The sequence below is a fragment of the Rhagoletis zephyria genome, unplaced genomic scaffold (assembly GCF_001687245.7).
Source record: "Rhagoletis zephyria isolate East Lansing unplaced genomic scaffold, Rhagoletis_zephyria_1.1 Rzeph_scaffold_00371, whole genome shotgun sequence".
Lineage (NCBI taxonomy): Eukaryota > Metazoa > Arthropoda > Insecta > Diptera > Tephritidae > Rhagoletis > Rhagoletis zephyria.
The window spans coordinates 94,355-117,981 of record NW_016157455.1 but is presented as its reverse complement, the minus strand read 5'-3'; the positions used below and the strand labels follow the sequence as shown (position 1 = coordinate 117,981).

General features: G+C 35.3%; 3 protein-coding genes across 3 annotated transcripts; 1 reads left to right on the top strand and 2 right to left on the bottom strand.

Annotated features, from left to right (window-relative positions):
- The first annotated feature begins 5,654 nt into the window (after positions 1–5,654).
- On the top strand, positions 5,655–11,254 carry Jhbp16 (Juvenile hormone binding protein 16). The gene is made up of 3 exons (XM_017611119.1): positions 5,655–5,880; positions 9,522–9,981; positions 10,572–11,254. Exons 2-3 carry the CDS (start codon positions 9,633–9,635, stop codon positions 11,144–11,146), a joined length of 924 nt encoding a protein of 307 aa, XP_017466608.1. The 5' UTR covers positions 5,655–5,880; positions 9,522–9,632; the 3' UTR covers positions 11,147–11,254.
- An 83-nt stretch (positions 11,255–11,337) lies between these two features.
- PolA1 (DNA polymerase alpha catalytic subunit) lies at positions 11,338–16,808 on the bottom strand. The gene is made up of 9 exons (XM_017611118.1): positions 16,676–16,808; positions 16,422–16,616; positions 15,182–16,335; positions 14,924–15,109; positions 14,018–14,867; positions 12,986–13,954; positions 12,355–12,913; positions 11,807–12,279; positions 11,338–11,714 (listed from the first exon to the last, which is right to left on the bottom strand). Exons 1-9 carry the CDS (start codon positions 16,689–16,691, stop codon positions 11,503–11,505), a joined length of 4,614 nt encoding a protein of 1,537 aa, XP_017466607.1. The 5' UTR covers positions 16,692–16,808; the 3' UTR covers positions 11,338–11,502.
- A 1,592-nt stretch (positions 16,809–18,400) lies between these two features.
- Positions 18,401–19,623, bottom strand: LOC108359298 (uncharacterized). Its single transcript, XM_017611107.1, has 2 exons — positions 19,596–19,623; positions 18,401–19,533 (listed from the first exon to the last, which is right to left on the bottom strand). Exons 1-2 carry the CDS (start codon positions 19,621–19,623, stop codon positions 18,401–18,403), a joined length of 1,161 nt encoding a protein of 386 aa, XP_017466596.1.
- Between the last annotated feature and the right edge of the window lie 4,004 nt (positions 19,624–23,627).

The window sequence follows — 23,627 nt, the reverse complement described above, 5'->3', positions numbered from 1 at the left end:
GCGAGCTGGACCGGTTTGAAAATACCTCCAAAAATGGAGCTTTTTATGAATAAAAATAGTTTCTTAACGAACTTTTTGAAAAAAGTCCCCTCAGATGACAAAACAAGTTAGGCTTAAAAATTCTGCATAAAAATATTTAAAAATCTTTTCAACGGAATCGTAATAATGAGATTTTTGATGCTGTTTTTTTACTTTTTTCAAAGATTGATTTACGAAAAACTTAAATAACTGGGCCAAAACTATTCTAATTTAGACTTATGGGATCTCGGTAAAAAGGTATTTTCCCACTATTTTTTTTTTATGTGCAAAAAAAGTAATTTGTCCCAATATTTTTTTTTTTTTCAAATATCAACACATCGTAGTTCAACTTTGAATGATATTCGTTCATCCTACCTTTCTCTTTCATCCTTTGAATGAGTTTATTAGCAAAGAAATAAAATGGGCGAGAAAATACCTTTCCAATGATAATGGGGAGTTTAGGCTCAGTTATTCAAGTTTTTCTTATAGCAATCTTTGAAAAAAGTTGAAAACAGCATCAGAAATCTCATCATTACGATTCCGTCCAAAATTTAAAAAAATTTTTTTTTTTAATATTTTTACGCTAATTTTTTAAGCTTAAACCGTTTTGTCTTTTGAGAGTATTTTTTCAAAAAAAATCTTTAAGAAACTATTTTTATTCATAAAAAACTCCATCTTTGGAGGTATTTTCAAATCGGTCCAGCTCACTTAAATCTTAAAATTTTTTTCGAAATATTTTGGTGGACGTCTTTAAATATAATAGATTTTATAATTCTAATGGAAAAACAGTACCGATTTTTTTTTTTTGTATGGGGAGTGATGCAGTCTAATGTACATACCTATAGATCTTAATTCATATTTACATTTTCTATAAGATTTATTTCCCACATTTTTTCCTTCGATATGATAAATTACTCCAAAAATACAAAATTGTCTATAAATTTCAGTGTTCATTGTTCAGTTCACCCGAAAAACTCCCTTATTGCTCCGTAGTCATATATATATATATATATAATTGTTCGCTTTGGAAGACATCGCTTTTGGCTCCTAATAAATAAAATAAATAAGTCAGCCCGTGCTTTTACTATCACTAAGCCCGAGCCTATGTTTTCAGCTAAACCTTCGTTCAGCCTGAATTTCTTATTTCAACTAATCTCTGCAAAAACAACTACAAAGCGGGCAAGTGCTTATGTAACCAATAGTCATTACGGAGTTCAATGCTGGCATAAATTCATTCTTCCTTGGTTGGGCAATACATTTCTCGGATTTGACCGTTTTAATTCAGGGACGGAAAATAATCATTACTTTTTAAATTTTAACCAAAAAAAAAAAACAACAAGTTAAAATCGTCGTAAAACAATTTTATCTATACTCACGTATTTGTGTACGTATGTATGTTCGTCCTACTGTAATTTACAATGATTTTTATTTTTCGAGTTTAACCAATAAAGATTAAAAATAATAATTAATACTGGAGTATTAATTTTTCGCTCTAAAGTAATTAATATTACTTGACTTTCTATTTTTTCGATCAAAAATAATGATTATATTAGGTTTTTTTTTTATTTTTTCGCTCAAAGATAATTATTATTAGTGAGTTTTATTTTTTCACTTAAGAATAATGATCATTCGGAAAACTTAAAAGCTATACCAGCGTAATTTCCGACGTACTCTTTTTCAGAGTCCCAAAATTTTCAGGTCGATATTTCAGTAAGTTGCATCTGTAAGATATTTTTAATTTTATAAATAATCATTATTTTTTAAATTTAAAAATAAGACTCAATAATAATTATTATATCTCTGAGCGAAAAGATAAAATCATAAAATAATCATTATTTGCGATCGAAAAAATAAAAATCAATTAACAATCATTTACGTTGAGCGAAATAATAAAAATCAATAACAATAATTATTTTTGAGCGAAAAAATAAAAATCATAAAATATTGATTAAATGTTGATTTGAATAATTTCAAAACAAAGTATGCCTTATTTTCTTCACAGAACTCGTGTGCATTTACATATTTTCTATTTCTACCCAGGGCCTTGATTGTAGAGTGTTTTGTGTTGCAGTGTCCGACCCAGATATATGTATGTATATGACCATTCGCTAACTTACTGCTGTGCTTTGTGCAACGACCTGTTGGCTAGTCAATGCCGCTTTAGCTCATTTTGACCCATTTAGAGCAGCATACGATGATGCTGCGAATTACTTGCATACCCAATACCAGTTTAACTAATTGTTGTTGCGGTTTCCTTGACGAATTTTGTGTACTTATGTGCGCACAAAATAAATAAGAATGTAACAAGTGGGTGACGAAAAACTGATTAAGCGAAAAAAATATCAGGTCGAATTGACAACAGTTTGTAAAAGAGGCTTTGGGTAGACAATAAGAGTTGATAAATGGGTAAAAATTAGAATTATTCAAAGCCAAATTATGCGCGCATTAGGTCGTACTTGGGCATGCAGTAAACAAAAGACTTAAGTTACGAACTTGACTGCTTACGAATTTCCCACAATGCGTTTGGTGTCACAGCTAAATAATTGAATGTAGTGAATACATACATATGCATTTATTTATGCATATATATATATATATATATATATATATATATATGACAGTATGCATGTTGTTGTCGCCGGTCGTCATGGTTGACTTTTTCATAACTTATTTGTGCTGCTTTGAACTGCACAAATGTATGTACATAAATGTATATTTTGTAAGCCGCTGGAAAGCGATACATATTTATATGTGGAGGCCGACTACTTTAAATGCTACGGTGATATCGGAGAAACCAAATAAACAAGGCAAAAGTTGAAGTAAAATAACCAAAATGATATTAAAAAGAAATTAAAAGTAATAAAAGATGTTAAGTTTATTAAAATAATACCAATGCAATGAATGAATGAAGAATAGTAAAAAAATTACGATAATCTAGTAAAAGATAAATTAAAATAAATAAATCACGAATAATTTCCGTAAATACATGTAATAAAAAAAGTATCAAACTAAGAAAATATGAGCATTTTTTCGGGCTTCCATTGATGGAAAGCGCTGGTTAGGTGGCGCCTAACTGCAACTGATATTAAAAGCACTTTGTAGCCTGAAGGCACCAATTTACCCGCGAAAAATCATCTCCAGCTACCTCAGCGAGCGGTAGAGTGTTGCGCCACCACCGCGACCATGGATTCGTGGTGTATGAAGTAATGGCGGCTGTACGCCAGTGATCAGTATAAGGTCCTAGTTTGTGGAACAACGACTCGCAGTTGCTAAAGTGGCCATATTCATATTAAGCCTTCACGGACGACGTGTGTAACGCCGTTACAGTAAAAACGCTTGCTTGAAATTGGTAATCATCGCAGAGTGAAAGCCATAAAAGCAGCCGAGGAGAAGTTAAGCGCGAAATAATTTTCTGGGTTATCGCTTAATCCATCGTAGTCAGATTTTCATGAAATCTACGAAAATGCGATCACTGAACCCGAATTGCTACGAACACGAAAAATCGGACTACGATGGATTCGGTGATGGCCCTGATTTGAACTGCAGCCTACGCGATGGAAGCCATTCTTATTAGTAGTCGAAAGAAGGTGGAAGGCAAATAGCGGATACCAATATATGTATGTTAAATATCTCGACGTCTTGATTGATCAGCGCCTCTGCTTTCGGGACCATGTGGAATTAGCCAACCGTTATTTTGGGTTTTCGATCATTTATAACCGTTAAGTATGATAGAGACTTCGCTTTAATAACCGATTTACATTTTTATTATATAAAAAATTAAATCGGAAAAATAACGATTATAACACCGTGCGACAGTAAATTTTACACACACAATAGGGCAATTCTTTAAAATGCGTAAACGCATTGAAACTTTCGTTTTCAAATTTTATCCCCGAATATCCTTGAAAATTTGTCATTTGTTTTTGAAAAAATTATATATTAAGGACTAATATATACACGATTACATCCTCGAATTTCGACCTCCAAACTTTGTTAATTTAAAAAATTAAAATTAAAAAAATGCCCAAAAAGCTTTAATGGTTTTCGATTCTACAGAATTTTCTCTTTCATTTGGTACCCATATTGTTATTGTAAATTCTACTGATTTTTTTTTAAATAATTTTTTGAAGTAATCATGTCTTTAAAATTTCAAAGTTCTTAAAAAAATCCTGACGTCAGTGTGAAAAATTAAAAAGGTAGCTTTACTATATTTGGCCCATTGTTACGTGAGTATATTGATTGTTTCGTCTGTTTTGAAATTTTTTGTTTTTGTCGCACGGTGTAGTACATATGATTGAAAAAATAAAAATCAAAAATTTATCGAAAAAATAAAAATCTAAAAATAACGACCGAAAAAAATAAAATCATAAAATAACGGGTATATTTGATCGGAAAAATTGAAATCCAATTTTAACGGTTATATTATGAAATTTATTTTTTTCGGTCAAGAACACCATAACGATCCCGGCTTTCGATGCTTTCTCCTTGGAAAACAAAGTTGTATATTTTAGCTCACAACACCTCATTTGGCAAACAGTTTAGTTTCCGCAAAGTTTATAATACTTCCTAAGTACCATTTGGTCGAATTTATTTGATATGTATTTATGTAAGCACGCACATACATACATACGTAGGTAGTTTAAGTTGTACATGAGTTTTGTTACTACTAGCCTTTGTTTTTGTCAATCCAAATGATGTTCATTGACATTGAAACGCGTTCATAAATATGTATGTATGTATGTATGTATGTATGTAAATATATCGCAGTTCATATTTTGTTGTATCGATCATAATTTGTATGCATAACTGTGGGAAGCGAAGCCTAATGCTAAAAATGGATGATATGCATGTACGCGCACTTTGTATGTACAAATGTGTGTATGTTTATACATATGTATGTATATGAATGTATACTGTTTAAAAATGTGCGAGTAAATTCAGGAAACTTAGAAAATGTTTTTTTTTTTATTTTTAATCATATAATGCATATGTATGTATGTATGCACAAACATAAGTAGTGAATTAAGAACATTAAATTAATTAATTAAAAATTTTACATTTTCAAATTCAAGCGCAGCTTTTAGATGTGAATTCTGTTACCTATAACTAACAAAAAAAAACTAATGTACTTGAAAAACTTTACCATTCCATTAGATATGTACTTATGTATGTATGTATGTATATACATGCAAAGCCCTCTTCTTGCTCATTTTTAAGTGCATACCATGCTCGCATCTTCTGCACAAGTACTTTTTTACAAATGCATGTATGTATGTACATTAGACCATGCCACTTTACAAACAAACAGAGTCTTAAGGTGTTCTGCTAGGCAATTTCGATTTTTTTTTTTGTTTTTGCCGAACTTGGGGGTCGACTTCGGCAATACAACTCCTTTTTAAATAATCTAAAAAAAAATTACCTTAGCAAAAGTTTAAAGATTTTTGGAGGTCTTTAATTTACTGATATTAGGGTGGTACGTCAGTGTTATAAGAACTGAGATCTGGTGGCAAATATTACAACGGTGTACTTGAGGTCAATAAACTTTGGAACAAAAAAAAAAATAAATACTTTAGACTCAGGGGCTTACAGCGATATCTTTTTCTGGTACGGTCTAATGTATGTATATACACTACAACAATTATGACTGAGTTTATTTTTTGACTTTTTTTTTTTGATTTTTCGCATTTACATCTTCCTCTCAACTACTCCTAGTCGATGTATTTACGATGATTTTTTTGGCGCTTATGCACATGAATAGATCTGCCAGTACGTTCAGTAGCCAGTTGAGCGTCGTGCAAGCCGTTTTCGATTTCAGCAAAAGCGCTGTTTGTTTTTGGATATAGCAAAACGGGAATACAACGGGTACGCCAAGGCGTATTTAACAAGGTGGTGTTGGCCGTATATAAGTAAAAAATTACACTAACAAATTATACGCTGATGTCCATACTGTCATTGGTATGAGTTACAACAAACACATCATTTTGACGTAATGGCCTCCACGGCGAAAAACTCAGCTGTCGCCCCAACACCACCTTGTTTAATACACCTTGGGGTACGCCAATGCAGAAAATATAGAAAAGTTTTTTATATTTGAAGTGTTTAATGTTTACTTTTGTGCAATTTCGACGTACATACATACAGACGTATGTATGTACATACAAGTTTGGTGCAAAATAACAATTATTTGCATGTATGTTTGTTTGTGCCACTAGAATGGGTGTTGTTATTTTGTTGCAGTGTGGCAATCTCTTGCAGTTAAAGAAATTATGAAATTGTGCATGCCCACTGACATACATACATACATATGTATGTAAATATATAATAATTGTAAAACAATTTGGCAAATGCATTCGCCGTTTTATGTGTTGGCATTACGCAAATATTGTACATACATACAGTTAGAGTCAAAAGTTAGTATGCACCTTGTTCTAGTATAATATTCACAATAATTTTCATGCAACATTTTTCATTATTTTTTTTATGAAAATATAGTGCATTCTATAAGACAAACCATATAAATCAAAGTTTTACACTTTTCATAAAAAAAATTCAAACGTTCTAAATATTCAGAATTTTAAAAAAAATTTTGAGTATGAATTTTTTTTCAGCACATTCAATTTTAGTACAACAAAGTGCCAATGTCAAGTCAGTAAAATTACCGTTAACTTTTAAGAATTTCTTTTAAGGAGGGTGTTCCGCATTTTCTACCATAAAACAATGGATCAACGCGAATTCTTAGCGGCGTGAAACTTCGAATAAAAAGTTTAAAATTTTAATGAAAATTTGTGAATTTTGTTAAAAGTGTGAAACTCGGATTTATATGGTTTATTTTAAACGGTGTTCACATGAGGCGATTTCACAGGTAATTTTAGAAGCGATTAGTTGAAACGCCGTTTACACCAGACGATTGTTGCTTTCAACTAAAACTTGCCTGTAAAATCGTCTCATGTAAAAAAAAAAAAAAAATTATGAACAAATTTGTTCGTGAAAATAATTGCGAATATTATATTAAAACAAGATGTATACTAACTTTTGACTATGATTGTATGTATGCTTACGTATGACTGTCTGTTAGAAATGCATTTTGTGTCGCACGTTGTCTTCGATTGTAAATCACTTCTAAGTAAGGAAGTATTTATTTCTTCTCTTTGGGAGCCATATGAAAGAATTCGACTACTTCAAATTGAAAACTTTGTACATTAGGGTGCATCTCACTCTATACAAAAAATAAAAAATCATCATCATCGGTACTATTATCCATCTGAATTATAAATTGCATTACATTTTAAGATTGTCGTCGCAATATTTCGTAAAAATATTAAGACTTACGTGAGCTGAACAGATTTGAAAATACTTCGAAAAATCTCTTTATTTTGATTCCATTAATAATATTTTCAAAGATTTTTATGCAGACCTTTTAGGCTTAAACGCTTCTGTCATCTGAGGTGATTTTTTTTCGAAATAAATAGGAACTTGATTTTTAAGGTATTTTCAAATCGTTCCAGCTCACGTAAATCTTTATATTTTTACAAAAAATTTTAACTTAAGTCTTTAAAGATGTTTGTTTGGAAGTGTGTTATGTATAGTTTGTAAGTCTTTAAATATAATAAATTGTATAGTTCCGGTGGAAAAACCGCTATTTTTTATGGTGAGACACTCTAATGTACATACATACATATATATATATGCATAATTATAAAGTTCCACAACTTAAAAAAATATACGCACATGTATGTACATAAATAATAATAATAATAATTAAAAAGATAGATAATAAATACACGAAACATATTTGTCGATTTTCGAGCGTCGAGTCGTATGGGTCGTAAACTTGGGTGCTGTTAGTCGGTCGAATTTTTTTTAGTGAACGATGAAGATGCGTTCATTTCTTAGTCACGTTAAGTCTCGTCACGTCTTTCTTGCATAAAGATCCGCTGTCGTCTTCTTTGCTTCTGTTATAGGAAGCAGCCAGACCCCTGAAAATTGCCTGTTTTCTTAGTGTTTACCGTTTTTCTTGCCGGCATACTTCCAAATTACAACTTTAGGGAAAAGAATCGCTTTTACCACCAGCAATATAGAGCCATGCTCTTGTGCTCCAGACCCCAATTTTTACGCTTTTATCATGATTAGGTCCTCAAATTAATTTCCTATCCAGAATCGGGACTACTTTTCTGACCTGTTCAGTTTTCTTCAATGTTGCGAAGCCTCAGGGGATACTTCCGGAAGATGGAAAACTATTTCCTGGAAAATAGTACTAATTCAGATTATGTAGCAATTTTTCCTAAACATTCGAAAATACGCTAAAAACTTATTTGTTATGCAAATACATACATATGTGTGCACAGTGTACCAAACAAAAGTGTGCAATAAACAAACCAAATGCGCCAACAGCGAATATATATGCATGTATTTGTATTCCACTTACTACGCAATCGCAATTTTCACGCTAAGCGCTAAAGAAATGCGTAGCCGCTTTACAAATACTTCATTAGATCTGCTTTGCCAACGTTAACCTACTTTGCGTTTGCGCACCAAGGACTCAAACTTTAATTTTTTAACGAGCATTTTCACTTAGTAAGGGCTTGATATGCAGTTCAAAGTAAAATGGAAGTGCGAGGTAAAAAAATATTATTATATATGTAAAAATAATCAGGTATAAACGAAAAACCTTTGAAATTACCATGCAGAGCAGTGGTGAAAAAATAAATAGGGACGCGACATTTTAACAAGTTTTGTCTATTTTTATATTGTTTAAAATGATTATTATTTTTTATAAAGGTATAGCTCATTATCTAACAAAAAACATACATATGTATGTACAAAAAAAGTTTTCAGTTGCTAAAAAATCGCGTTGATTTTTGGTAATTTTTCACGCAATTTATTATTTTTATATTTTTTTTTTTTGGTATGATATATTGTAAGTCAGAAAAAAAATTATCAAAAATCAACGTGACTTCAAAATTGCAATTTATCATACTAGAATTTAATGGGCCATAAAACTGCATGCTCAAAAAGTCTGATTAAAAAGTTTAAAATTTAGATACAATTTTGCAGAATTTTTATAATTTTTGCACAAAGTTTGAATATGAATTTATATGATTTTTGTTAGATAATGAGCTATACTTTTATATAAAATAATAAATATTAAATAAACAAAAGAAAAATAGATAAAACTTCCAAAATTGTCGCGTACCTATGTATCTGCCGACATTTGGCAAAACAACTTCTCTAGACGCAGTCATTTTCTCTGCAAAGCAGTAATCCTTTGAGTTCTTATATTATACATATTTTTCTTTTTATTCATTAATGTGAGTACTTTAAGATGCTACCATAATGAAAGTCAATTAAAATGTAAAATTATCAAATAGCAGTTCCCTATATTTTAGCCTAAATTCAAACCTACAGAAAGCACAGAAGCTGTTTTGTTCAAAAGTCCACAGATATGCACTTCCATCTCCTTGAGCTATTTTCTACTTAATCTAATCTGCACTACTTGTTTACAGCTTCCAGCAGCAGAGTAATAGCCACTGCCTAAAATAAATTTAGCGTGTGACATAAATTACTACAAATACAAAGTCGAAAAAAAGCTTGTAAAAATACACAAATTATCTTCAATGTCCAACAGCATTAGACATAACATTAGTAGCAACAATAGTTATTACAGCCGCAGCGACCGTGTCATCAGTAATCGCATGAGTAGAGTAACTGCTGCGCATGCGCAACCTGATCTCCGCATTAGACGCGTTTCACTACTCTCAATCATATCAAAGCTGCTGCTGCAATGCATTTTAATGGTAATTGTAATAACTTGCGCAGCTACGAGACTCGGCGCACATGCACAAGGTCAAATTACAGTGGATGATGACTTTCAACGATTGTTGGGCAGGTGCAAAATGGGCAGCACCGAATTTGATGATTGCATGAAGGAGGTATTCAATGATTTGCGCGCCTATTTTCCGACTGGTGAGCGAAAGCAAAAGCAAAATTATGATAAAAAAAAAAGTTCAAGGAATCATCGTCATCATTACCAAGTGCTCTATGTATTTATGTTTAATTTAATAATTGGCACTGATTTACATACATACATAGATGTACCCTAGACTAGGTCGCGAAAAGAAGCTTGTTATTACTTACTTGGCAAAGATTTTGAATTGATAAAAATGTTCGTCCTTGTCAAGTATTAAAACATATCGTTGAAGATATTTTAAATAACTATACATTTCTCAAGGGCAGTCGTTATGTAAATCAATTCTATCCGAATAAATTCAAATCTAGTTATGCAGCACAAAACTAAAAATTTTAGTACGTAATAAAATTTGTTATGAAGAAAATTCAATTTCGCCATGTCCAGACGGAAAAATAACTCGTAAAGCAAACTTTCAAACCGTAATTGCCTTAAGGCATTAAAAATTCAAAATTTACGACCTCTTGAAGCCTAAAAGCACTTCATAAAAAAAGGTTTTGCTTCTACTCCACAGTCTTTGGCAATGATGACGAAAAAATATTTTTTTGCATGTTTACTAACAAATATTAACATTTCACTCCTCTCTCAGGTGTTCCCGCCTACCACATTAAACCTTTCGATCCTCATCGTTCACCTTTCGTGGAGTTGCGACGCGGCGATCAAAGCGGCTTCGGTGGTTTTAAACTAATTTTGCGCAACATTTCCGAATACGGCTGGGCGCAATCGGAGGTTACTAAATATCGCACAGACTATGCGAATAAGCGCATCATCTATGCCCAATATTTTCCAGAAAAAAGTTTAGAAGGTTGGTATGAGTTTTCTGGTAAAATACTGGGCACACAAGTGAAGCGAAGCGGCTTTTGGAATATGACACTATACGATTACAGTCAGACGACTAGCGTGCGACGGCTTGGTGCACCCGGTGCGTTGTTGAAAGTACGTGTGGAAATCGATCGGATCGGTGGCTTAAAAATGCATGTCGCCAATGCGTTAGCACAGGGACGGGAGCGTTTGGATAATTTTGCTGATGGTGTCATAAATAGCATGTGGCCTATTGGCTTCCCCGTTATTAAGCCTATTATAAATGAATTGGTCAGTAGTGCATTTACCGACATATTCAATGAATCATTTCGCAAGTTTCCTATAGCGAAATTTTTAAGTTGATGTCACGTGTGTTTGTGTGCCTAAAATATTTGTTATCAGAATTGTTGTTACATATTGTATTATACGATCTATTGTTTCGTTGGCTTACTTTTAGTGTGCTAGTTGATTTACATGATTATAAAATGTATGTATGTAAGTGTTTATGTTTGATACAACACTTAGTTTAGGTTTAGGAAAAAGATAAAAAAAAATACATGTTTAGAAAAATTGTGTTTGTTCTTTGTTTCTACAAAGCAAGTATTGATGTTAAAATACTTTCTCTTACAAATATTTTATACAGTAATTATTTAAGAAAAAATTTAAAACTCTCGTTTCTTAGGTCAACACTAGCCCGCTAATAAAATATTGTTAAAAACTTAATTGTCGTCAAGGCTAGTGGCCACTTGCATTTCCATTTGTGAAAACTCGATTTTCTTATGCGAAATTTCGTCACTCTGTTCAAGCGGCTTGAAACTGCTGAATAATTTCCCCAGGGATATTGTACAGAAGGCCGATTTTTCAAGTTGCTGATTCACCGTGTCGACGAGCGTTTGGTAGGCGGCCTCTGTTTCTGGTGTGAGTGGCACGTCTAGAATGGAGAGCAGAGTGGAATTAAAAGCGTTTGTCCATATCAACAGGAAACACAATAGTTCAACTACTTATCAATTCGTTCACACTTACGTTTATGTTGATATTTGCTCAAATCGAACATATACTGAAAGTAGCTGAGCTGCTGGTACAAATTCCTTTCAGAGTATTGACGAACTAACGAACCAGTTTTGCAGAATGGACATATGGGTCGATTTCCCGTCGTCACATGCGTATAGAAACGTGTATTCTGATTACATGATGGATCATCACAGACGAGCCAGTTTTGATAAAAGCGTTTAATGTATGAGCGTATACTGAGCAATAAGCGATTTCGTATGGCTACTATGTACTGATAAGGGGCAGTGCTGCAATCACTGTTAGCGCATTTTTGTAGCACTGCGTCGTATGAATTTGATGCATTCGGGCGAAAAGCGGTTGCGACGATATTCTCAGCTTTACAGGCAATGCATACAAATTTAAACTTATCGCATTCACGATATTTTTGTAAGGTAGTCTTTACAAGCGATTCACCAGTTGTATCTTCGGTGCGTTCTTGATGGGATCTGGGTTTAGAAGTTATCAAAAACAAAAAAATATATGAAATGAAAAATTAAAAATAAATTTAATCATCACACTACCTTTGTGCAGCGGCTCTAAATTTGCTCGGATCCAAACCCAATGACTCGGCCACACGACTTGCATCTGTGCCCTCCAACACGTCCACCATGCGCGTCACCACCGGATGTATCTGGTGTGCCAGATAATATTGTGTGTCCAATTTTAGCGTTTCGCTGGACTTTACCTCATCCAAGTGATAACCGCGTTGTGTGGCCGGATTATTTGTGCCATCTAAACATATAACATAGTCCACCATGTCTCCTTTTTTATAGCGACGATTGCGTGTTGAGTTCATGCGCAGCGCTACTTGCACATGTGGCTGTGAGATAGCATTATTGAATTCTGTTGGCGCTTTGGAAAGCTGCTTTGTTATAGTGTACATCGGCAAAGGCACAGCCCCTGATTCGACTTGTCCTCGTATCTTTTCGAGATGTGAATGCACTGCATCTAATTTTTCGTCGAGTTGTTTCTCTGAGAGGATTTCATCGAGCACAATACGCCCAACCATAATTGCGAGCTGCGACCAATCGCGGCGTACAATATCAAGACCTTTTTGCTCCTGCACTTTAACCAGTGCACCTAAAAGTAGAATTGATTACATTTACATGCTTTAGTATAATTAATTTTTGATTTCGGTGACTTCAAACTTACCAGTTTTCGGGTTTTTGTCCACTTTCACAGCGGCATACTTCTTCTTCTTTAACAACAACAAGCAACTAAAGACGCCATCGATGCCCAATTCGACTTGCTTATACATTTTGTTGACGCTCTGCTTGATACTACTGCCAATTGTGAACACTTGATCGTAGTCCAGTATGTTTGTATTCACCATTATGGAATCGGTATCACCGTACACCACTTCGTAGTTCATCTTTTGTACCAAGCTCTTTGTATTCAACAGTATCTCACGGCCCTTGTGCGTTACTAGCGCAGCTAAATGCTGTGCGGCAAAGCGCGAATGCCCCGCACCCAAACAGCCATACATCGCATTCGCAGTAATCTTGAGCGCCCACTGACGAATATCGTACTGTTTGAGCTGCTCTGGAGGCACATCTGGTTTGGCCATCAGCTTCTTCACCTCGCGACGCGACTGCACCAAGCGACGCAACTGCTGGGGTAATATACCAAGCTCTATACTGGGGTCAGGTAATTGTGGCAAATCCTCAGCGTTATAAGGCTGTTGCACTGTGGTGAAACATATGTTATACTCCTGTATTATACTGGGATACAGGGAATTGAAGTCCATCAGTAGTATGTATTTATCATAGAGGCCTGCTATAGGATCCAATACCATGCCGCCAGCGTAAGCTGCTTTTTTTCGTCCGCTACTTGCGGCCGCGGCGGTCGTATCATTCACCTCACCATCAATGATTGTGTTGTTATTATCGCTCCATTCACGCTTCTTTTTATCAGGTACTATGTAGTTCTTATCAGTGAAGGCGTGTAGCAACAAGAACTCAATGCGTTCGGAACGTCCATGTTGCAGCGTGCGTGTCATGGTGTTGCCGCAAATATTGGTGATTTGTAGTGCCAAAGGCAACAGATCCAGTTTATACATCATGCGAAGTACATAAGCAGCGTCCTGCATAGTCAGTGTTACCAGTTTCAGCACTCCGTCGCCTGCGAAAAGAAAAACGTTTACATAGAGACATTGCAGATTTTAACCATTGTTAGAAGTCTTACCCGTTTCAAACATTTGCAATAAATCTTCATCGTTCACATCCATTCGTTCGTTTTCTTTAATTTCCAAAACTGCTTGGCATAGCGTTTGCAAATCATATGAACGCGCCTTGATTTTCTCCTCAGATGCTGTTCTTTTCACATCGCATACCATCCGACCGGCAAAGTGCTCGAGCCATTTGCGTCCACTAGTGTACGCAGACAAGCGCACACGACCCAAACGCGACCATTGCCCCACTTTGAGTGTTGCGATGCGATCGGTTATCACGTCCAATTGACAATCGATAGCATCGAATGTTACAATCAAATCGGCATCAATTTGCTGGTACATGGCCAGGAACCACATTAGCAGTGCGCGCTCGTTGTCGTGCTTTGCCACATTGATTGCCTTGAATTGTGCCAACTTTGCTTTGAGGTCGTAGGGCCATGCGGCCATCACGGGACGTGTAAAGCCGCACATGCTTCTGTTGAAAGCCGGCTGCGGTGCAGGTCGATCGATGTGAAATCGGTTATGCACTAACATGGAAATCATGCAAATCTCATTTTTCAAAGTTTTAGGATTGAGTGCAGTGCGTACATTTAGCGTGAGGAGCGTAAGTGGTGGTGGTGGTTGTGGTTTTGGATCTTCGGAAAGTGTGACGCCCTTGGGCTCGCTGACGCTAACATCAGTGTTACACCAGCTTATAGGTGCTGGGTTCGCACGGAATTGATTCAGTGTCAACCAGCAAGGACCCTTTATTTTTCTGTCGAGCAGGAAGCGCTCCATTGCAGTAGTGTTAGCGCCGAATATGTGTGCAATCGAGTTGTATTTTTTCTTTAAATTTGGTGGAGGCTTCTTGCCGTCGTAATGTATCTGTAAGTAAAGATCAGTTTCTTTATTTGCATAAATTGAACTAAAATAAGTCGTACCTCCATGTAGTCACAAACTTGTGGTACATCGATGCCGATTGAATGGTTACCAAAGTTCTTAGTAACTTTACGTGAGCGAAAACCATCCAATTTTAGCTCGACGGAGATGTCATCATCAAATTCTTTATAAAGATCGCTCAGTTGGACAAGTTTACCAGTTTGTTCTTTCGTAATTGGATCTAGTAACTGTATTAACAATAAAATAATAAATGAAAAATATTGCTGTCATAGAAAAGTATTAATTTTTCTAGTGCTCACATATTTTCTTGGCAGCAGATACAGAATGCGATCGATCTTCTCCACGCGCACACAAATCGACTTATTTTCTGCGGTGCGTCCAAAAAGAAAAACTTCACCCGGACATTTATTTGGATCTTCCCAAGCTTCCCAATACCAGAATTTTAAGGTGTCTGGCGCACTCGTACCCATCGATGCGTTGCTTTCGCTTTTTGCACTTTCTGCTTCAAAATTGTCCATTTGACATATTTGCTCCCAGTTACTTAATAAGTTCTGCAAGTCGTCAGCATCTTTAGCTGGGGCTAAAGTTAGTTTTTTAACTGCATTTTTTTTCGATACGCTTTCAACTTTATCAAATCGATTTTCTTCGCTCTGCAAACAACTGAAATCCATATCATCGTCAGGAAAATCAGCTTCAGGCGTTTTTGTTTCTTTTAAAGGTGCGGTCTTCTCTACGATTTTTTCGAGTTTCTTGTGCTCTACTGGCTTCTCTGCAGTCACCACCACACTTGCCTTCTTAAATGCCACTGGCTTTTCTGACTGTTCTGTAGCCGTTGTTTTTTCGTCCGTGAATCTCGGTTTTCCTACCGACTTTTTACTCGCCACTTGTACTTCTGATTGGTTTGCAGCCTCTGCTTTTTCGTCCTTGACTTTCGGTTTTTCTACAGACTTTTTATTCGCTACTGTTTGTTTCGGTTTGAGAATACGGTCTAACAATTCATCATCACTGGCTTCCTCGGGCTTTTTTACTGGTTCAGACATTTTAATATTATTTATGAAACTATTCATATACTCTTTGGCAAGCGCGGCATCTGATTTTCTAGTAGATTTACTTACAATCCTGGCAGGCGCTATAACACCTGTTGATTTCACTTCAGTCTCTGAAGCATTCTTAATGCCATTCGAAGTAGAACTCTTGGGATTTCCATGCATTTCACCTAAAATATCTGCCAATATGTTATCTTCCGCCAACGAAGTTACTTTTGTTTTCTTTGGAACAGCGTTACTGAACAGGTTGCGTATGGAACTTTTCCCCTTCACTGGCTTATCGCCTTCGCGTGGACGTTTCTTACTGTTTTTCTTATTTTTGTCCTTTTTATCATCAATTTCTTCCTCAGAGTATTCGTCTTCGTCCTCGAAGAAGTCGCGTCCGTCCTCGGCATAGCCAGTACCATCTACATTTTACAAAACAAATCAATCAACGCCAGTGAAGTAGTAAATGAAGCGCGGTAGACGACATACATAAGTATGTAGTGCTTACCATCCTCAATCCAATCATTCCCGTATTTTTCCCTCGCTCGCTTCGCATATTCACGCTCATCCACCACTTCGTACACATCGTCCACTTCCTCTTTAACTTCATACTTATGCTTGCTGCCTTTCAGGTTCCTTAGCCGTTCCAGCGCAGCGAAGCGCCCTGCTTTGTCCACGCGTTGCCGTTTTGCTCTTGGTTCACCTGCCGAGAAAGAATACTTTTTACACAGTTTTTTTTATCATTTTCATCGCAGTGATTACTTGGAGAGTCAGCCATATTGTTATATTTAATATGAATAAATATTTTGTTTAAATTTGTAAAAAGATTTCACAAACACACGAATAAAAATAATTTACAATTTGCAGTGCTTGCCTTGCATAAAATCTGACAATTTTAAAAGTAAAGGCGGGAAAACCAAAACAAAAGGCGCACCTGACGCATGGTTGCATTTGAGTTAGAGGTGTGGTGGATTTTTTCGATGGTGTAAATGGTATCAAAAGTACTTTTTGCGATTATTAAAAAAAAGTTATAAATTCAATTTGGTATAAGATGCTATTAACCCTAGAATACTAACCTTATTTTTTATTCCTCTAATACTAACGTTTGCCTGTGAGGCTTAAATTAAATTCAAAAAAAATGGGCTTAAATATATTTCATATGTTTCTAAAGTAAAAAAATAAATTAATTTAATAATTTTTTTAATATTAATAATAATAATTCTTCCGAATTGTCCCCACTATCGCTTCCATTCAATGATATTTCTTCCAACCATTTTAGAACTTTTTCTTCATAGGTACCCGTCTAGAAAAGTAAAAAAAAATTTAGTTCAAAAGAGAAAATACATGTTAAAAACTGAAATAAGTAGAGCAAACAAAATTACCTTTACTACTAACGTTCGCCTGTCAGGCGTCAAGACGGCGTGGAACTCAGCCGCGCAAGGCCACTGTACAATGTGCGCCTGCTAACAACCTCGTACAGTGCTAAACTGAGTTGGCGTGAACGCTTACTTTGATCATTAAAATCGTTCCTGAACTATCGCGAGAAAACCGAATTCGTTCCGCCTCACAGGCGAACGTTAGTGTTCTAGGGTTAAAAATCGCTCAGATTTTGGAGGAATTTGGACTACGGGATCATTTTTCCTGTAACTTCCTGCTAGTTTGTGTTAAAACCTGTAAGTTCATGGAGTACTGGATATCAGACTAGGGCTGTTCAGGATGTTGTTCAGGGTGTGGATAGCACCCATAACTTCTATTATGTAATAATAATAATAGATTGGCGCATATATTAGTGTTTGGCCAAGCTTCTCCTCCGAATTGTGGCGTGCGCCTTGATGTTGTCATACAGCGCCGAGGGACCTACAGTTTTACGCCGACTCCGAACGGCGATTGTATTTTTATGAGAAGCCGTTTTTCATGGCAGAAATACACTCGGAGGTTTGCCATTGCCTGCCGAGGGACGACCGCTGTTAAGAAAAAACCTTTTTCTATATTTTTTGCGATGTTGCTTTGACCAGGGCTTGAACCCAGGTGCTGATGAGTGAAGACGCGCACTGCTTACCACTACACCACAGCGGCCGAGCTACTATACGTATGTACATATATTATTGTTGTTCTTCCACATAATTTTTCATTAAAACACGGCCTCTGGATCACTAACAGTTGGTGCATGTTAATTTGAAACTTTATTAATTTTCGTTACAATTTAATGTAAAATATTTTATTTTCAGCTATTAGCCTGTTCCCGTACTTTACGATTTGCAGGTTTTACAGGAACAGCTGTTTTCGCCTTTAATAAACCTTAGGTGAACATGGCGTACGGGAACGACTTTGGACTAAATCCTGCTAAACCTGCAAATTGTAGACGTTCTGGAACGCACTAAATATTTAAGTTTATTAATTTACATTTGACAATTTTTTTCCTAGCTTCACTATTTCACCTTTAAATAGCACTATTTCCGGTTCCTTATTGTGCTAGCGTTCATAACCTCACAATATGTCAACGGTTTTATCATCGTTGAGTTGACTCAGTTGCGTTGCCTTAAACTCGAGCTCCTTTTCAAAGAGTATTTGTTCACGCAGCATCTCATCGCGTTCACGTTGCAACTTCATTTCGAGTAACTCCAAACGTTTTTGCTCCACTGCAATGCGATAACGGTGAAGTTCTTGTTGGCGTTGGCGGAAACCGCCCTGTGTCGGTGTGGACTTTGACTTGTCAGAGTCATTGGGTATCTCCGCAACTGTTAGCTGTAGGCAATTTTCATCGTTCTGTGGACCAGCTGCAGTCGTGGCGCGCAAACTCGATATTCGTGTCGTTTGCAAACGTTCGTTATGCCGTTCAGGACTTTGTGTCGCTTTTGTCGTATTCCTGATGATGCATGTTTGCTGAATGCCATCCACTTTGTCCTTTGTCATTGCACAACAAAAGTCAGCGTCAAAGTCTGGCGTTTCGCCGATCTCGTTATCTCCCAGAAGCAAAAAATCGGTACATGAAGAATAGAGTACAGCCATTCTAGTAGTATCGGTTGAGTTATCTGATAACTCCAATACGCGTTCGTCAGAGTACTCTTGCGAGCTAACATCTTCTTCATTGTTATCATCAGTACGTAGAGTCGCCGATTCCACTTCACTTTCCTCAATCGTATTCAGCTGTGGATCCTCCACTGTGGCTTCTTGCTCCACTGGCGAACAAAACACCTCCAGCTTGATTGCTTCCTTTGCGCGTTCCTTCTGTAACGTATGTATATTTTCATAGGAAGGCACAGGTGTATTCGGTGTTTTATGGGAGGCCAGATCTTCTATAGAGCAATCGTAGAGATTACGCAAGTTGGGTGCATCCTCATCCTCATCATAATCTTCCTCTTTTTCGTTGTTCTGTTCGGCACTCATGGCCGCGACCATGCGATTCCAGTGTTTCTTCTTCGAAACTGCGCCTGTGTTGCGCGGATAGTTTTTGTCCATTTTGGCATAGCGATAATTGACCAACACTGTACGGTAAGTCTCCTTCTCAGGTGAAGGTATCCAACTTAGCTTTTGGCACAGCCGTGATTTACAGCTAGTGGCAGACTTTGTTCCGCTGGTCGTGGACGATGCAGTCTCGCCGTTATCGTTCATCTCTTCCTCTGGAAGAGAAATTGTGTCAGTGGAAAGAAGTAAATGAGGAGGGAATGATGGAGTTACTTACCATTGGTGTTGCAAATATTCGAATTCATAATGTGCGATTGTCTTAACAGGTTTTTTAGTGAGCTAGATTTCCGAAAATAGTTAAATTTTCGGTGTTTTTAGAATTTTGAAAAAGTGTTAACAAAAAAAATTTATTTAGGTCCAATAATTTTGTTATCCAGCGATGATTTTTGATTAAAAGATGAAATGTGGAATGACGAAATATCAAAGAGTTTGAAAACAATTTCAATACAAAATATGGAAGAAAGTAATTGAAGTAGGTGCAGTCAAAACTCGATAGCACTAACTAGACGAAAAGGTATCTTCGGTAGAAAAGAAGGGCTTACTCCTTCTACAAAAGGAAAGAAGCTGACCTTTTCAGATAGCGAAAAAGACTAGTACTGGAACGTTGTAAACTTTACCGAGTAAGCTATAGAATTTACCAAGGGCTATCCGCACCATTCCCTTATAAGGGATTTAGATTACCAGCATTATAAAACAAATATAAACCCAGGAGCAAAATCAAACTGATTTCACGAACACCTTCTATGATATCTCAGTGTACAGCCCGTAAGCAAAGTAAGTAAGCTGAAGTTAAGGTGGCGTCTACTTACCGAAAGTTCCATAAGTTGAGCCTCGACACACTAGTTTTTTCAGACGGCCTGAAACCGGTTTCTCATGGGCGAGAAGGGGAAGAGAGTAGTAGTTTACCTCAACAAATTCAGACGTTGAAAAAGCGGTATGACTTCGGTCTGAAACACACACACATAGAAAAATCTCTTACATCAGCGGTTTCAGGCAGTCTGAAAAGACTTGTGTATTTTCGCGTGTTAGTCTGCTCAGACTGTCTGCGTCGAGCATGGAAACATCGATTTCGATTGTAAGTGCCATAAGGCGCATATTTCCTTAATCAGGTTTCGTTACAAAGAGAAAAGAAATAATAATCAATGGGCTTAAGTTTATTTATGGCTTCGGATATCTCCATTAAATCGATGTTAGTAGTTTCCCTGATTTCCTTGAGCTGATTCTCTGCCTCACTTTGGTTTAAGATTTCGGTACTTCGGTGATGCTTCTATTGCTTTCAGCGGATCAAAAGGCGTCATATGTAGTATAAGCTGCAAGTTCTTTTACTAAGGCGGGTCAATTTGTAGGGGAGATTTTTTCGACTATACGCGTATAGCACAGAGGGATTCTACGTGTAATTCTAAGCAAATTTGCCGAAGTAACCATGGGTCTAAAATGAATTTGGAGTTTGCCAAATTGCGAAAATAGGCTTCTTAGCATTTTGTTGTAGCGTCGCAAAGAAGTGCTTAAAATTTGTAGAAAAACATGATAAAAGCGGTTCTTTTGGTATGAGGAATTCAGTTTCGCACTTATCTTCTCCTTAAAACTTCGACCAGAGGGCGCAACAGTGAACATTTTCACATTTTCTTCGAAACCTTTTTTTTTGAAATTTGGCAAACTATAAATTGGCTTTAGACCCATGGTTTCTTCGGAAAAATTTCTTAGAACTGCTCGTAGAATGCTCCTGTTATGCTATACTATACGCGCATAGTAAAAAACAAAAAAAAAATTGTCCCGCCCTAACCTTCACCCCATCCATATTGCATTAGATTGTTTTGCCTCAACACACGAAGCTGATTTGTTATTTGGATGAATGGAATCCATCAAAATTAAATCAACAGACTCTTTTTTAAGTGCCATTTGGACACAAAGTACTTCCCACATCCAACCTAGTAAGATTTCACAAAACTCCTTGCGAGCTGCATTTGTTCTACATTTCTATGTCTTCGAGCTATGTAGTCCTATGTTTACTCGAACTCTTTTCAAATCGACAGTATTTGGCCTTGTTGAAGCGCTTTCGTGACTTCGCGACGTCGATGTAAGTGGACCAAAATATTAAGCTCACCAAAACACCACGGCTGGGGGTTGGTTCGTGGCCACGCTATAGGACAGGAGAGCTCGAAACACTTGGTCAGTAGTGGAATAGCTTTACTTCTAACAGTGGTATTTGGTTTTTTTTTTTGCAGAAGATAACGGGAGTTTTCAATGATTAGTTAACCCATAACTTACCATTAAATAGAAATTAAAACGAATGCAATTTAAATTTGTAAAGGGATTTTGCCTTAATTTTTTTTTTTTTATTTCAACTCAAACTTTCGGGTGTATACATACATACATTTGAATGTATAATTGAACAAAAAATATACATACATAATAATAATGCATTTTCCACTTGTTTTTTTTTTTGTTTGTAGTGTTTTGTGTTTGTTGTGAGCGTAGTATCCGTGTGCGCATGCGAGTCACAATTTGTTTAGTACGGATTTGTATTTTCTTCTCTCCTTGGTTTGCCTACCGTTTTTGCAAAAATTATCTACAATTCAATTTAAATATTTCTTGTTTCATCTTGTCATTAACATTTCGTAAAATATAACAAAAATATAAACGCTGGTATATAAATTACTAAAATTCACTAGTTGACCATTTTATGTTCTTACTTATGTAAATGTATATGTACATACATTTTTGTTTAATAATTTTATCTAAAATTTTTTATACCAATAGAATAATGTTTGTTTATGTTTCTTAGCTTGTGTTTAATGTTAAATTTTAAAAATTTACAACGATAGTTTGGTTATAAATATTCATCAGCAGCAAATTATGTTGGTTTGCTGTATTTTTTCTTTTGTCTGTTTTACAAACGTAAAGTAAGGCCCTTAATGCTATTAAAACTAGGTATGCAAATTTTCATTTTGTTGAAATTTCAGAATATTTTGGCATGAACAGAATCAATATGGTTGAGTGTATGTATTTACAATTGTAGATTAGGGTGGTCCTTAAAAATATCAACATCATGGGCCCCTACCAGGGCTTGAAAAATTTTTAATTTATTTTTTAAATCGCGTAAATTCGACAAAATGTTGACTTTTACTCGCTATAAGTCAGCGAGCTTATGAATGTATATTTATCAGATTTCAAGTCAACATTTTTTTCGAATTTTTGCTATTTAAAAAATTTAAATTTCTTCAAACCCCGGCAGCCAAACATAAAGAATTATTAAAAGTTTTGAAAGTTTCTTTGTACGTAGTACAAAATAAAGGGGTGCCGCATATAAAATTTAAATGTTGAAATTTTAAGGCCCACCTTAATGGGCATACAAATAAATGATTTATTGGTGTGCCTATTCGTTACTTTTTTTATTTTTTTTTATATAAAAATAATAGTTAAAATCACAAATTTAAAATGTTAAAAATGTTATGCTAAGCAAATCGATTTTCTATTTTGTAGACTTCTAATGATTTTGTTGAAGATACATATCTACTAATTCTACGATTCTATAGCGTATTTTGTTTTTCACTAAATTTCGCTAATTTTTTAATGTTATTTTCTACAAAAAGAAAAACAATTTGAAAAATTATTTATCTTTTGGTTAATTTTTTTTTTATTAAAGACATGTTGCACTTATTAAACCAATATCTTTTTCATTGTTTTCTAGTTTTATAAACATTTTTTGAATTCCAATTTTAAGTCTTTTCTTAACTTTTTTATATTTAAATAAGTCACATTGTAGTTTAGTGCTCTTTAATAAAAAAAAAATAAAATAAAAATTATAAAAATAAAAAGCATTGAATTCACTTGCCAATTTGAAATCTAATCAAGCTACTATCACAGTGTTTTGTAATTCGACACAGAAAATAAGTGGCATTTTAATTTCTTTGGTATAACAAAATCTACATACTCTTGGGTGATTTCAACGCAAACAACAACAAAAAACAAAAAAAGTAAAATAAAAATGAATTAAAGAAAAGTAATTAATTTACATTAATTAAATTGTGATTTTTTTTAATGAAAACCATTGTCGTTATGGTCCCTGTTTTTGATCGATAAATTTGCAATAAAACAATTTTTTTTTTGTAAAAAAAAGTTTTCGAAAACATTCTTCTATTTACATAAATACAAAAGTGTGTACTTAGGCATATATTCTTTTTTTTTGTGACTGTATTACGGGGACATACGTATATACTATGTTTAGTACAGCATGTGAATTTCAAAA

Excerpts from the sequence above, each read along its gene's own strand:
- Jhbp16 (XM_017611119.1), top strand. The coding sequence starts at position 9,633 with ATGTCCAACAGCATTAGACATAACATTAGTAGCAACAATAGTTATTAC. Across the intron at positions 9,982-10,571 it reads GCGCGCCTATTTTCCGACTG|GTGTTCCCGCCTACCACATT; the intron begins GTGAGCGAAAGC and ends CTCCTCTCTCAG.
- PolA1 (XM_017611118.1), bottom strand. Across the intron at positions 14,868-14,923 it reads AAGTTTGTGACTACATGGAG|ATACATTACGACGGCAAGAA; the intron begins GTACGACTTATT and ends CTTTACTTACAG. Across the intron at positions 11,715-11,806 it reads GAGCAAATATCAACATAAAC|ACGTGCCACTCACACCAGAA; the intron begins GTAAGTGTGAAC and ends TCTCCATTCTAG.
- LOC108359298 (XM_017611107.1), bottom strand. The coding sequence starts at position 19,623 with ATGAATTCGAATATTTGCAACACCAATG. Across the intron at positions 19,534-19,595 it reads GAATATTTGCAACACCAATG|AGGAAGAGATGAACGATAAC; the intron begins GTAAGTAACTCC and ends TTTCTCTTCCAG.